The 16,675-nt window shown below is 38.0% G+C and overlaps 2 protein-coding genes across 2 annotated transcripts in view; both read right to left on the reverse strand.

The window, feature by feature from the left end:
• The window catches only part of PDE11A (phosphodiesterase 11A), a 387,926-nt gene extending 371,375 nt beyond the window's left edge, over positions 1-16,551 (reverse strand). Inside the window, exon 1 of the mRNA XM_040971787.1 lies at positions 16,383-16,551. Coding sequence (XP_040827721.1) covers positions 16,383-16,400 — 18 coding nt within the window. The 5' untranslated portion in view covers positions 16,401-16,551. The remainder of the gene's footprint in view (positions 1-16,382) is intronic.
• On the reverse strand, positions 7,172-16,551 carry LOC121150692 (cytochrome c, testis-specific). Its single transcript, XM_040971793.1, has 2 exons — positions 16,383-16,551; positions 7,172-7,317 (listed from the first exon to the last, which is right to left on the reverse strand). The coding sequence occupies exons 1-2, from the start codon at positions 16,549-16,551 to the stop codon at positions 7,172-7,174; spliced, it is 315 nt and encodes a 104-aa protein (XP_040827727.1).
• Positions 16,552-16,675: the final 124 nt, after the last annotated feature.

Genomic DNA, 16,675 nt, shown 5'->3' on the forward strand with positions numbered 1-16,675 from the left:
TTCTAATTCAGGCTGTAAAAGAATCTCAATTATCTGATTATTATGCTTCAAGGAAAATTTCACAATAAGTTGATCATTAACCAAAGCTAATCTAAAATTGAATTTCACAACAGCTTTTTTTCCCTTTTTCTCTCATATCAGAATTGTAGTAGGAGACCAAAGATATTGATAGCAAAGCTGGCAATGTGACAAGACAGAATAAAGACAGGAAAAAGTCCAACGGAGGCAGGCAGGCTGCAAGCAAGCATGGAAACAAGAACACAGCAAACCTGACATCTAGGGTATGACTGGTCAGCATAACGAGCAAATCATAGCAATGAGTCTGGGTACAACAGGGACTGCATGACATGAAAATATAGAAGGAAATGCACATACAGTTAATCATAGATGACATTTTGTTTACAAGTATCCCCTATCCACTTACTCTAAAAGGATGACATGCTCATCCTTTTAGAGTGTCAGGCCTCTTCCTACAGAGAGAATATACTTTCTGAACTCACTGTCATTAGTCTCAGCCAGTTAACATATTTTGGTCAATATAATTCAAAAGCTTTATGATATGTCAGGAGCTTCCTCTTTGGTTCTACTCTGCCACAAAAATGGAATGCCTCACACTTTAATGTAGGATCCAGAATGAGAATATACAAGAAGCAAGACCATAGCTGACTACCGCTTGTTTGCTATGTGAATAAATAGTGGGCTGTTCTAAGCCTCTGTGATTTTTTTTTTTATCAAAGTAAAGCTGACTAAAACAGAAATTGCTACCTAGAAGTTATGTGTTATCATAACTAAAATAAATATATGGTCCTATCTTCAGTACCAGGCAGGAGTTGGCACGGAAACTATTATCAGGATCTTGGAAAATCCATGTTACAAAGACAAAATATTTGATGAACCTATCATCCATAATCACTTAAAAAGATAATAAATCTAAGGTATTTATGCACTTAGATAGGCTGTATAACAAAATATTACTAATGTATCTCAGTCATTACTAGCTATATTTAACAAGATTCTACCAAAATAGGCAAGTTTAGGAAAAGACTTGGTAATCAAATAAGTAGGAATGAAAAGGAAAATAGAGAACCCAGAAAACTGCAACTATTGCTCATCTATACTTCAGATGAAATTTTAAAATTCTGTGTACAACAAAGGCTAATACTTAGACTTGCAACAAAAAGGCCAGTGTTTCAAGAAAAAGCATATGACTTCATGACAGCACAAAATAGCACTGAAAAATGGACAAAAATCTGATTTTTGGAGACTCCTGGACTAGCAAAATAACCACCATCCCATGTTTTTGAAAGACAAACCTGTTAACAAAAAAAAATTACTGGACTGAAGACATCTGTCTGAAGGTTTGACCACACAGGATGGTTTGACAAGACCGTCTGGCTCCTTGACACAGACGGAGAAAAGTCTAAATTCATCTTGGATTCTGGCACGGCTACTTCAATCAACCAACCAACCAATCAATCAAAGTCTCTCACAGCTAAGCCAACCTCTACCCTCTTCCATTTCTTGTCTCAGGCCTCTCACTTTGCATAATGTACCTATATACGATCTCTCCAGGAAGATCACTGAAAATCCCATGCAGTGTCTTAAAGCTCTCCTCCCCCAAAAAATGCAAGCTCCAGGCTTTAAGGTTTAGAACCAGAACTGGTTTGACACCAATTTTATTTATTCCAGATTTTAAAAGGAAAAAAATGTCAGTCCAGAATAACGTACCCAACAAAGCTTTCCTTTGTCTTTGAAAACGATATAAAATTCTTCCATAGTAAAGAAAAGTTTAAAAAATATGTCCCTTCCAAACCTACAAATGATACTTAACGATGTTCTCTTGACAGAGAAAAGGAATAGCACCAAAGTCAAATGTAAAGAACATCCCAGTAAAATAACAACAGAAGACTAAGTCAATGAACAACCCATTGCTAAAATGACAGAACCAAATTACCACCTATTCATATTAACCTTGAATGTAAATGGCTTAACACTATCAATCAAACGTCACAGCTGAGAGTGAGCCAGGTCCCCCACACAGTGGCAGAAGCCAGCAATTTTAGTCATCATCTGCTGTCTTCCAGGTGCTTCACCGGGGAACTGGATTGGAAGTGTGAAGCACCTAGCATTTCAATCAGGCATTCCAATATAGGATACAAGTGACAGTTTAACTTCTATGCCACAGTATCCATTCACAGCATCACTTCTACCCTATTCTGTTAGTTAATCAAGGGCAGGCAGATTCAGTGTGGAAGAGGACTACACAGAGAGATGAATCACTGGCAGCACGATTTACTGAGGACCATCTTTTGAGACCACATACCACAAGGTACCATGAATAGTTGTTGAATAAACTAATCTTTGACTGTATTTCTATTATGGCAAACACAAGCATTCATTGATTTAAAATCATCACCCTTACTTTACTTTAACCACTGGGCTACCACACTGGGCCCCAGTCTTAGTTTTAAAGTCTAATTCTAACTAGATGTTTGATTTCGGGAAAGTCACAGACCCTGTTCTCCCTCTCTGTCTCTCCTCTCTGTATATCCGCCTTTCCAACAAAAAAATAATAAAAATAAATCTTTAAAAAAATGAGAATATAGAAACTGTCACTTTTCAAAAACTTTCTAGCATGTGTATCTTGACTGAAACTTAATTTTATGGAATTGGCATCTGATGCACATAGAACATCTGTATCTCCTATCAGAGTGTTTGGTTTGGAATCCTGTTTCTGATTCCAGTCTTCTGCTAGTGTATACCCTAAGAAGCACTAGGTAACCTCACAGAACACTTGGGACTCTACCAACCATGTGAGAGATCCAGATTGATTTCTGTGTTCCTGACTTGATGCTGCCCCAGCCCTGGCATTCTAGATATTTGGTGAGTGAACCAATGGAAAATCAATCTTTCTTCCTCTCTCTCTTTCCCTCTCCCTCTCCTTCCCCCTCTCTTTCTCCCTCTCCCTCTCAGCCCCTCACTCACATCTCACCTTTAAAATAAAATGAAAAATTAGTAATAAAACAAATTTAAAGCAGTTTAACACTTAGGAGTAAGGGAGGGAGACTGCAGAAACAAAGGTGTGTTCCCATCCTTCATAGCAAAAAGGCTTCAGTTTTAAAGACTGAGTTTCTTTGCAGGGCTTATTTCAAAAAATGGTTCTCCAAATAAAACAAATTTGAAAACAAGAGACCCAACCCAACTCCATCTACATTTTGTAGATTAGGAAATACTATCCTTCCTGCACTCCTCTCTCTGCCCTTTTAATGACTGTCACAGCTCTCACATCCTCATGCAAAACCCATCGCTTTGGAAGACACCACTCTGACCTCCACTCACATAGGCATCTGAATTTAAATGAGGCTTTACTTTGTCGGAAATTTAGAATTAAAGTTGGAAAAATTGTGTGATTTTTTTTAACTCGTAAACAAGGGGAAAATACAGACAAAGCAATTGATTCTACATTTATATCTGTAATTAATATCTTAAAATAATGTGATGAGGTACAACAGTAAATAAAAAAATACATTTTTAAAATTGCATTTTCAAATGTAAAACGAAATTTAAAAATCAAATCAAATCAAATGAAAACATAAATTATGTTGTGGTCAATGCACACAAAGATTCAGTTTAAAAAAATTATTCTTGAAAAATAAGTGGTATATTGTTTACATGGAAATTACCAACTGTGGGTTTACATCTATGAATTACTTCACCAGCAAGTGTAAAAAGTTTTAAGAACCCAAGACCTAACACTGCTCCACTATTTTCCAAAGAGTTCTCTTTGTTCCTTCTGTAACACACAATTAATTGCCAAGGTAACTGGCCTCACATTTTGAATGAAACATTTTATTCTTCCAGATCCCCATCAAGATAAATAATAGAATTGCCTATGCTAAAAGTGATGAATGTTATATAATTACCCAACTCTGCAATATTTTTCAAATATGCTTTTGTTCATACAACATCAATATAACAGTTCCTGGTCACTAAACTCTCCTGATTCATATTAATGTTGAGATAAAACAAGAACGCTTACTTTTTTAGATTTTATCATCATGGACATCTATTCTCTGATTAGCATCAGTCTTTTTCTTAGTAAATATTTACGTTTAGAAGACACTAAGAGACTTTAATAACTTGAATTACTTCAGATGGCAATAAAAATTAATCATTCTTCCCTCTGCTCTACCAAGGTACATGCAATTTAAAATGAAAAGTATTTGTACAATAATATCCTCAGAGGTGCTCATGTGTTGTTCAGATACAGTGCTTATATCAGTTAGGGTTTGATTAGGAAGGCAGGACCACTGAATCTGAGATTTATTGTGGAAATTAATACAATTTAGGAAAAATTTTGGAAAGACAAAGGTCCAGAGGGAACGGTTAAAAATGCAAGGAAAGTCATTAGGACCACAAAGACCAGCCGATGAAGAAGATGTAGAAGGTTGTTGGTGCTAAAGAATTACCTAACACTTGTTAGAGAAACTCAGGAAGAAGCCAATGAAGAAGGGAGTACTGCTAAGAAAGATTCTGCATTGGGGAAGAGAGACTGAATTCATCAATACAGTAAGAACAGGTGGAGATTTTGCCCAGGAGCAAGATGGAAGTCAATGGGAAGGAAAGTACTAAGCAAATGCATCAAGGTTGAGAGAGAGGGATTCTTGGTAAACCAACTTCACAGGGTTCTTGCTGAAGGAGCACCACAGTGGGAGTTTTCACTAAACTCAGTAGGATCCTGTTAAAACCAGACTAAGTGAACCAAATATAAGGCCAAAAGATATTTTGTCAAGAAGAGTTCTTAGAGGAGCTAGGCTTAAACCTGATCTAAAGAGAGAGACTGTTATTGGCTGTTTATTCAGCCTAAAGTTGATGAACACCAGCAGTTTGGATGAAAAGCAATGCATAAAAATGGGAGAGTAAAAACAGACCTGAGAGAGCAGATTATACCCATGTTATTTGTGTCTCACCATTCCAAACCTGATTGGTATGAATGACCTGACAAAGCTGACCTCACACCACTCAAATTGCCATATAACCCTGTGCCAGGTCACAAACTGAAAGATGTAGCAGGAGTTTAGAGGAGTTCCGCCCCACCAAATGAATGTGAGGCAACAGACGAGGCTAAATTGGCCCCTCAAAAAAATGAACAGGTTTCTGTCTGATACCTCCCTCCCTGCCTTCCAAATAAAAGGTAACCCTCTTTTATGATCAGCCTTAATTGGGAATCATATAAACAGAATTCTAGAACTATAGTTTCAGTTTAGCAAAATGAACTTAGTATAAAATCTCCACATTTTCCAGAAGTTTCCTCATGTAAATTGATTCTAACATGATATTTAAAAAATCAATAACAAAAAGCTACAATATAGAATTATTATATTCAAATACAAAATTTCCTCCAATTTATATTTACTATTTAATATACATCACATGCTACTAGCCAACAAGTACTTATTTTGCTCAAGTAAACATAAACTTAAAGCAACATTCATTACATCATCACTAACTGAACAATTTTTAAAACAGCAATTCACTTAATATTTCTTGACTGCCACCCAGTTCCCTTTTTCTCATTCTCAGCTCTCCTTATATTATCTTCTCTTAAGTCAAAGATATTTAAACTTCAAATTCTTCCTGCAAGGTGGCATCTATTAATGCCACAAAGTCCATCTATAACAGTTACAAAAAAATCCACACAGCAATTATCAGTTGAGTGAACTGAGTGCAAGGTCTTTTTCACAGAGATCCCTGGCCTCATGCAATTGGAATTTGAAATGACACCCAATTCCTCATTTTTGTAAGCCAACTCAGCTCTGAATACACTGTTAGCGCCTATAGAGGTATCTCTAACCCTCATCAGAAAATTCCTTCAGGGTGAGTAACAAGCTCAGCTTTGCCTGAAGTCCTCCTTCGGCAGCCATAGGCACACTTCCAGAGAGTCCTGGCAGAAACATCAGTAAGCCTGGGAATTAACCACCTTTAACAGAATCTTCTAGAAACCATCATAATTCATTAACCATAATTCATTAATTATATTCCCCCTCACATTCTGTTAGGATATCTTCATTGTAGTGTCATCTGCCAAGCTAACTAGTTCACCAGTCATCCTGACAATGATACAGAAAGTCATAACAGGGTAAAATATTCAAGTTGTGGGTTCTGGCTCTAGATCTCTCTGTATCTTTTTATATTGTTACATTTCTTTATTGATAGTAGGAAAAAAATCCTTCACAGGAGTGGTATTATGAAATTTAAATATGAATGGCCTAGTCTCATCACAGTGATCTTGACTAGCTGACTACCCACCTTTTGACAGCAAAGAAGCTTCTCCTTCTTGCATTGAGTAGTATCATTTGATTGACAGAGTACTTGTAGGACTGCATACCTGATTTACCATCTGCTCCACACTACACAGAGCTACTGTGCCTCTCCTCATGGTTCCTGATTCAGACCTGCCCTACCCAGAAGCCCTCCCACTTACAGTAAGGTGGGGACTCTTCTACATTTGTATCTTCTTAAGGTCTGTGATGCCCCTCCCTTTAGTCCACTTTTATATTATTCAGTAATGCTGGGCAAAACTGTCCTGCTGTTAAATGAGTGAACAGAAAATGTTTACATTTTATATGAAACAACTATTTATTAACATAGAACATGTTTTTCTCCTTCCACTCCATGGTTTTATATTACTCAGAGTCAACATTTTACCCTCTTTTTCCCAAAAATATTATCAAGGTAAAGTCAACTACTTAACTTCATTTTCTCCACCTTTTTTCCTTAAAATTACCTTAAATATTGCTTATATTAAAAACTGAAAAACATAACTAGATATAGCCAAATAAAAATGTCTTATCAATCTACACTTAAATTGTGCAATCTCCATCATTAACAGCAGTTGCTAGGTTTATAAAATATTGCATGCACAACAGATTTCCATTTCCTTCTCTGTCCTCTTCCCTGTCCCTCCTCATGTTCAGTGAGCAAACACACATCAGACTGGAGAGCATATGAGTAGCACTACACACATCAACTATATGAAACTTTATTGTTAAGCTTTACATTTACTAGCAGGCTGATCAAGGAAGATCAAATATGACTTTTTAAAAGATTCAGTATCTTAAATTGGATAATTCTGGCTTATGACTAATATATGTGAAACTGCAATAACATTTCATGATGTGGCCTGTTTCAAATACTGAATAAGATGTTCTCTCTCACTCTTCTTTTTAAGACCAGCAAAGACCATTTTAGTTCCAGGGATATATTTCTTTGGATTCTCCAAATATTCCATCAGAGTGTCTTCTCCCCAGACAATACCTATAAAGGTGAAAATAAGTTTTAAGTTTGTGTACTTATATTGGTAGGGTTTACTTTCTGACGTGAGCCACCTATTTGAACAAGATATGTTTGCCTTTTATAGGAAGGCCATCAGAGATGAGAACACTTACAGATGCTAACTTACAAAAACATTCCAAGTCTCTACTCCTTAACTTCTCTGTACAAATCTAGTAGTTAGATACTGTTCAGGATTATCCAGGGTATAACAATCAACTACCAAACCAGCCATGTTGCACATAATCAGCACTTCAATTTCCTAGAATCATAGATGGTTTCGACTAGAAAAGACTTTGAAGATTATTTAACCCAATTATATAACTGGGTGATTGTCCAGAGAAAATAAGGTAATTGCCCTAACATGGCAAATCTACTTAAGAGTCAAGAATTTCTGACTACTAACTCTTATTTCCACATTCTTTTTACCAAACATGCCAAACTGCCTCTTCCCAAATTTCTATCAAAATTAGTAATTCCATAAATTTCTTTTTAAGTTGACAGAGAAACATCATCTTCTACTCTTTCTAATAGCCAAAAAGAGAAACAGAAATGCTAGCTACATTTTTCATGAAACTATTGAATAAGCACCTATAATCTCAAGTGTGATCTAATTAGAAGAGCAACAAGAACATGAAAACTGGATCAAGATGAAAGGACACTTACCACTAATGATCCCAAGAGAAGAGAAAAATTGCCAAAAGATACAACTCATGCTTCAGGGCAAATTCATAAGCTTTTGTTGTACTCAAAAAGAACAGGATAGATCATCCACTAATCAGAGTCTCCCTAAATTCATTTTAACACTGGAGATCCAGGAAAGCTGGGACCAAACAAGAAAACACTAATACACCATCTTTAAAAGAATTTTAACTTTTCAGAAGAGAAATTGCAGAGGCTGAATATCCCTAGGACTGCCAGTCTTTGCCACCTGAAAAGCCAAATGACACCCCAAACATCCACCCATATACTTTGAGACTTATAAACATGTCCCAAACATAATGTGAATAAGAGGCTTCATCACTAATTAGAACTGTCAGACTCTCACTCTCACTATCCTTCTGCAAATAATCAGTCCCAGAATAATATTCCCCATCAACAGATGAATAATAAAAATAAACCCAAGAGTACTGAAAATACACATATCCAACACACATATACATACCACACACAAAGACACAGCAAAAAGGAATATGAAGATCAAAGGTTAAATGAAAACTATATATCAAAAAATATACACTAGGCAGATGAAAATTATGAACATACTTCCAAAGATTCAAAAATGATATTTATGATCAAGAACTCAATACATAATTATAAAGGCTTAAGAAGAAAACAATAAAACAGGAACACATAAATGAGAGCAAAAAGGATACACGTGATGGCACAACCAGGATCAAAAATATTAATAAAAACAAGATTGCCGGGCCCGGCGCGGTGGCGCAAGTGGTTAAAGGTCCTCGCCTTGCACGCCCAGGATCCCATATGGGCGCAGGTTCTAATCCCGGCAGCCCTGCTTCCCTTCCAGCTCCCTGCCCGTGGCCTGGGAAGGCAGTCGAGGACAGCCCAAAGCTTTGGGAACCTGCACCCGTGTGGGAGACCTGGAAGAGGCTCCTGGCTTCGGATCGGCATAGTATCGGCCCGTTGCGCTCACTTGGGGAGTGAATCATCGGACGGAAGATCTTCCTCTCTGTCTCTCCTCTCTGTATATCTGCCTTTCCAATAAAAAAAATAATAAAAATAAATCTTTAAAAAAAAATAAAAAAAAAAACAAGATTGCCAGAGTAAGGATTTTTTTAATAACTCTAGCCAAGGGAAATACTCTGTGTCTATGAAGTTGTATCATGAAAAATAAAAATTTTTTTAAATAATAATCATTCTAGCTGTAACATCAAAAGGGAACCACCACTATGGTACAGCGGGTTAAGATACCACTTACAGTACTGGTATCGTACATGGACTCTGAGATTCTCAGTTGCTCCACTTCCTACCTAGTTTCCTACAGTGTGCCTGTAAGAGTAGTAGAGGACAGCCTAAGTGCTTAGGCCCCTGCGTTCACATAGAACACCTGGAATGTAAGCTCCCAGCTCCTAAGTCAGGCCATTGCCACCACTGTGGAGAGAGTCAGCCAATGGAAGATCTCTTTGCCTATCCCTCTTTTAGTAACTCTGCCTCTCAAATAAACAAAAACTAATAAAAAATTTAAATACAAAAAAGACCAATACATAAGATATTTAGACAAAGGAAAACCACTTCTACACAACTGTTGACCCACATAAAAATTTTTAAAACAAATAGAATAAAATAATTACAGCACAAAATTCAGCAAAACTTTCAAGAATTACCACCCTTAGTCTACCAAAAGGAAAAGCACAACATATTCCTGAATATACTGAAAAAGTTCAGTCAAAGCCTAGACATAGTCAAAGTTATTGTGTTTTAATAAGAATTTTACTGAGATTAAGGGAAAGAACAAGTAAAACCACATTACTCACATAGCAAAGCTATCAGGCTGGTTGCATATTTCTCCAAACAATAAACCAACCTGAAGCATATACTACCCTAAGAAATTAAAATGTCTCCCAAAAATTTTATGCCTAATCAAATTGCTATTCAAGCATAATACAAACACCCAGATATTTTTAAAAAGCCAAGAACTGAGATAATATAATTCCAAACACCTTTTCTTGGTGTAATTTAGTATCAAATAACCATCTATAAACCAAAAGATAAACACAGTTAAATTTGGGAACACTCATCAATACCATTCAAATGTATAATAAATTTTAAAACAGCTATGGTAATTATGATTACATGGGCTATAACTATAATAAAAAGTGCTAGGAGACATTGTAAAGAAATGGGAGACATAAATACTTTGGTTTTCTAATCCTTCACAGTGGAGAATAAACATGTTACTTAAAATATATAAGTGAGTTTATGGATATTATTTGGAAAAATGGTATAGCTGATCCTCAAAAATGTCCTCATACAATTACCATAGGATTCAGCAATTTCAATTCTGGGTATGTTTTCAAAGAAGATGAAATAGGAACTGAACTGATATTTTTATACTCAAGTTCCTAGCAACATGATTCAAAATAGCCAAGAGATAGAAGTAATTTGGGTCTCCAGTGACAAATGAACCTTAAAGACATTATACTAACTGAAGTAATTTAGCAACAAGTCAATAAATACTGTCATATTCCACTTGTACAAGATAAAGAAAGTACTCAAACGTAAAAGAAGATAAAAGTAGAATAGTTGGCAGTTGTCAATTTAATGGGTACAGAGTTTCGGTTTGATAGAAAAAAACTTCTATAGATGAAAAGTTGGAAAACAATATGAATTTCATGGACTTTACGCCACACAACTGTATGCTTAAAAATGACTAAACTTCTGATTTTATGTTGTGCATATTTGATCACAATTTTAAAGATCACATGTACAGTCTATTGGCTAAACCCTTGCCTTGCATACGCCAGGAAACCATCTAGGTACTGGTTCGTACCCTGGCTGCTCTACTTCTGGTCGAACTTCTTACTTGTGGCCTGGGAATGCAGTAGAAGATGGCTCAAACCCTTGATATCCTGCACTTGCACAGGAGACCCAGAAGAAGCTCCCGGCTCCTGGTTGCAGATCAGCTCAGCTCTGGCCACGGTGGCCATCTGGGGAGTGAACTAGCAGACGGAAGACCTATCTGCCTTTCCAATAAAAAATAAAGTAAAACAAAACAAATCTTAAAAGAAAAACACATGTACTTGCTATAAGTCAAATGTAGTGAAGAATCTTTATGAGAATTTCCATGTCCCTCTGAACATATGAATGTAATTACTTACAACAGAAAAATTATACAGAGAAAAGAAAATATAGTTGACCACAATGTGAACTAACATTGCTATTAAATTCACGATTTTCTTAGTCATTTAAATCTATCTTTGACCAAGCTTTAGTAAAGTGTTTTTAAGCTCATTTTATTTTTAAAAGGCTTATTGTCAAGTCCTACTTCAATTAACATAGTAAGGTACTTATTCTTATTTCTATCCCTAAGTCAGTCACAAGAATTATTTAAATAAAGTGACTTATAGAAATTTTATTGCTGATTCTTAAATTATGCTAAACAAAATCTTTTTAAAAGCTTACAAATTTCAGTAATAACCTATATAAAGATACATTTGTTATAAGCTAATTAAGCTAATTACTATTTAAAACAAGGGCGCTAACATTGTGACCTAGCACGTAAAGCCACTACCTATGACACCACTAGATTGTGTTCCAGCTGCTCACCTCCCAAACCAGTTTTCTGCTAACAGCCAAGGGAAAGAAACAGAAGGTGCCACAAGTGTTTGGGTCCCTGTCCCTCATGTGAGAAATCAGGATGAGGCTCACGCCTCTAATTCGGGCCAAGCCTGGCACTGGCTGTTTTGGCCATCTGGGCATGAACAGCAAATGATTTACTCTCTCTGTCTCTCTCTCTTTAAGTGTGCCTTTCAAATAAATATATCTTTCTTTTAAAATAAACAACACAAATGCAAACAAATGTGTTAAACACTGATTTGGGATGGATATCTGACTTCCTGATTCAGATGTCAGTTAAGACACCTGTGTCTCATAATGAACTGCCTGGTTCGAGCTCCAGGACCAGTCCTTTCTGCACTGGGATACTGGCATTGCAAGGAGGATTTGCCTACTGAGCAACCATGCCAGCCCTACGTAATAGTTTTTGGTTTCGGCGGTTTTTTGGGGAGGTTTTTTGTTTGTTTGTTTGTTTTTAAGATTTATTTGAGCCCGGCGCCGTGGCATAGTGGCTGAAGTCCTCACCTTGAACGCGCCCGGGATCCCATATGGGCACCGGTTCTAATCCCAGCAGTTCCACTTCCCATCCAGCTCCCTGCTTGTGGCCTGGGAAAGCAGTCGAGGACAGCCCAGAGCACTGGGACCCTGCACTCACGTGGGAGACCCGGAAAGAAGTTCCTGGCTCCTGGCTTCGAATCAGTACAGCACCAGCTGCTGAGCTCACTTGGGGAGTGAATCATCATACGGAAAATCTTCCTCTCTGTCTCTCCTCCTCTCTGTATATCTGACTTTCCAATAAAATAAATAAATCTTTAAAACAAAAGATTTATTTTAGATTTATTTTTTATTTAGTTCAGTGAAAGGATTAAGGAGACAGAAGGAGAGACAGAATCTTCTATCTATGGACTCACTTCCCTTATGGCCACAACAGCTGCAGCCAGGAACCTGAAGCTTCGTCCAGGTAGGGGCCCAAGCACTTGAGCCATCCTCCATTGCTTTCCCAAGCTGTATTAGCAGAAAGATACATCAGAAGTGGAGCAGGTAGGACTTATGATGCTCATGCTGCAAGGAGATACTTATCCTGAAACACTACAATACTGACCTCTTGATAATGACTTGCAAAGTTTGATTTATTTAATAGTCTGTGAACTGGAAAATCCTACCACAACGACTCACTGCATCACAGGCAGTGCTCAGAGCAGGAACTGACTCTGCAATTCCCTGCAAGTCTTCTGTCACTTCAGATTCCAGGTCTGAGTTCAAGCCACTCAAAATTCTGACCAACTGGCTGCAGCATCCACAACCCCTTCAAGTTTAGTAACTTGCTAGAACAACTCACAGAACTCAGAAAAGCATTCTAGTAACATACACAGTTTGGTTATAAAGAATATAAAGTTGGACCAGCAAGATTCAAGAGACCCACACACAGAGGACTGACAGGGTTTCAAACATAGCAGTGTCCACCATTTGGTTTTGTGTTGTCTTTAAGTTTACTTCCATGAAAGGCAGAGTGACAGGGAAAGACCTCCTATCCACTGGCTCACTCCCAAAATGAGCACAACAGCTGGGGCCTGGCCAGACAAAGCCAAGAGCCCAACACTCCAGTAAGATCTCCCACACAGGAGACAGGGACCCAAGCACTTGAACATGATCTGCTGCCTCCCAGCAAAAATGCTAGTAAAATGCTGGACTGGAAGAAAAGGCAGGATTCAACTCCAGGCACTCCAATTTGGGATAAACACACTCCAATCAGCAGTTTATACCACTGTGCCATAATGCTGACTCCAAAGCTTTTAACTGGGATTTTATCAGATAAATAAGACTGACTAAATTATTGGCTGATTTTCATTTCTAAACCCAATTCTGTTCCTGGAAGTTAGACTAATATCACCTGCCTCAGAGTCCTCTAATTCTCTAATCACACGGATGACCTAGTCAAATATAATCAGTCCCAATCCTGAAATTATCCATGAGTTCATCATGAGTTATTTTGTTATTACAATCTCAGGCCCTCAACCTTTGGATCCACTATGATAACAAAGGTACTCCAGTAACTTGGGAAATTAGAAAATTTCAGAGATTTCTAAAAAAGATAGACAAATTACTACATAATACCTATTCATCAGCATTCTTGTACATCCTTAATACAATGATATTGTGTTAATATGCTGATATTTTAAAAGATGCTAAAATATTTCTGTCCCAAGCATTATGATTTATTTTATTTACACTTTAAATTTTTTATTTATTTTGTTTTCAAAAAGCAGAGGAAGACAGTCAGAGATCTCTCACCTTCTAGGTCATTCACCAAATGGCCACAACATGTGGGTCTGGGCCAAGCCAGGAGCCCAATCACTTTGCCATCACCATGCTTCCTAGAATATCCAAGTTAACTGGAGGCTGGAATCTATAGACTGTAGCCAAGACCCGGACTCAGACACCTGTATGTGGGATATGGGTGCCCTATGCCAAGCAATTGTCCCTATCAATCTTAGTGCATTTTGTCAACTATCTATTGATTTGTTTTATATGTACAGATGGCCTTTTATCATGGGTGTCTCTCAAATAAAGATATGATGAACCCCTGGTCTGTTATCTCATAATATGGAAATGTTTCAAAATAGGAAAATAGGCCATTACAGATGTGATTAGTTAAGCTGAAATGAGGTCACACTGGAGTAAGATGAGCACCTAACCCAATGTGTCTAGTGTCCTTAGAAAAGGTCATGTGAGGGCCTGGAACAGTGGCCTCATGGTTAAAGTCCTCAGCTTGCATGTGCCAGGATCCCATTTGGGCGTTCAGTTCTAATCCTGGCTGCTCCACTTCCCATCCAGCTCCCTGCTGTGGCCTAGGAAAACCACAGAGAATGGCCCTAAGCCTTGGGATCCTGTGCCCATCTGGGAGACAGATAGGAGGCCCTGGCTCCTGGCTTCGGATCAGCTAAGCTCCAGCTGTTGGGGTCACCTGGGGAGTGAACCAGCAGACAGAATATCTTCCTCACTGTATATTTGCATATCTGCCTTTCCAATAAAATTTTTGCATATCTGCCTTTCCAATAAAAAAAAAGGCCATGTGAAGTCAGACACCCAGGCGGACGTAATGACAAAGGCAGAAACAACAAATATCCAGCTGCATGCCTTAAACAGAAATTCAGCATCTAAGTGAAAGACTCCAGATACAAAAGGTTTCACACACACACGTATGTATATATGCATGTGGATATAGATATAGATATAACCAACTCTGTTAACTTAAAAGATCCTATAGACAAATCCAAAGTGAGGAGAAGCAGATCAGCAACAGCCACAGAATGCAAGGCGGAGGAAACGGGAGGGATCACTCACTTAATGAATATAGTTACTCTGGGGTGATAAAAAAAAAAAAGGTTCTGAAACTAAGAAAAGGGAGTAAGTATAAAATACTGTGAATGCACTAAATGCTACTGAATCATATTACAAAATGGTTCATTCTATATTACAAGGGTTTCACACTTCAGTAGAAATAAAATGCAATTTCAAAAAACAGTGATCTGAAATTGTAGCCCACAAGATATGCCAGGTACCCAAAAACACTGAAAGAAAGGCTTGTACCCGATTTTAAGAAAATCTGATAAGGCAATCCAGTTAATACACACATATAACACAAACACACAAATCCGGGAGTATTTACTTCTCAACGATATAATAGTCTTTCATAACCATTTTTAATATCAACATTAAAATGCTTTTTCACTTAGACTGTATCTCTCAACCCAGAAAGAGAACCACTATCACCAAGATATTAAAATATTTGACTTTTTAATTGCATAACGCTTTTCAAAATAATTGAATAAAAATAAAATAAAATACCCCATATAGGCAAAAACCTATACCACATGTGACTTGGAATTATTTTGATCAAAACGTTGATCAGGACTCAGTATGGTAGCCTAGTGGCTAAAGTCCTTGCCTTGCATACATCGGGATCTCATATGGGCACCAGTCTGTATTCCAGCCACCCCCACTTCCCATCCAGCTCTTTGCTTGTTACCTGGGAAAGCAGTTGAGGACAGCCCAAAGCCTTGGGAAGCAGCACCTGCATGGGAGACCGGGAGGAGGCTCCGGGCTCCTGACTTAGGATCAGTGCAGCTCTGGCCGTTGAGGCCGCTTGAGGAGTGAATTAAGGGATGGAGGATCTTCCTCTCTGTCTCTCCTCCTCTCTGTATATCTGACTTTCTAATAAAAATAAAATAAATCTTTTTTTATAAGTTGATTAGTTTTCTTTTAATTTATTTTTATTATGTTTTTATTGGAAAGGCGGATATACAGAGAGGAGAGACAGAGAGGAAGATCTTCCATCTGATGATTCACTCCCCAAGTGAGTGCAACGGCCGATGCTATGCCTATCCAAAGCCAGGAGCCTCTTCCGGGTCTCCCACACGGGTGCAGGGTCCCAAAGCTTTGGGCCATCCTCGACTGCTTTCCCGGGCCACAGGCAGGGAGCTGGAAGGGAAGCGGGGCTGCTGGGATAGAACCGGCACCCATATGGGATCCCAGGCATGCAAGGCGAGGACCTTAACCACTGCGCCACCGCGCCGGGCCCAAGTTGATTAGTTATTTGAAAGCAGGTGTTAGAGATAACAAATCATGACTTCAGTAATGTAAATATGGGGGTCCATTTTCAAGTCTGTAAATTATGAAATTCTAACGCTGCTTCATGTTGTTTCATCTTTGATACGAAATCTGTTCTCCCCCACTATTGTTGCTTTTTTTACCTTTATTTTTGTTTGCATCGGTATACGAATATCCTTGTGCTTGCCCTGTTTTTCGGCCGAAGAGCCCCCAGAGATTTGGCCCAGTCTTATGTTTTCCACCTTTTTCCACTGTGTGGCACTGAGCACATTTCTGAATGAAAATCTTCTTGCCTGCTTCAGGGTCTCCCATCTTGTTCTGCAGAGGAACCGTAAACCACAGAGCAAAGGAAATATCAGATTTGCAAAACTGGGGAAAAAAAGGAATCGCATCACTGGCTGAATTGATTGTTTATGATGCTAAACAAATATATATT

The sequence above is a fragment of the Ochotona curzoniae genome, unplaced genomic scaffold (genome assembly GCF_017591425.1).
Source record: "Ochotona curzoniae isolate NIBS_2020 unplaced genomic scaffold, NIBS_Ocur_1.0 contig_2210, whole genome shotgun sequence".
In the NCBI taxonomy this organism is placed as follows: Eukaryota; Metazoa; Chordata; class Mammalia; order Lagomorpha; family Ochotonidae; genus Ochotona; species Ochotona curzoniae.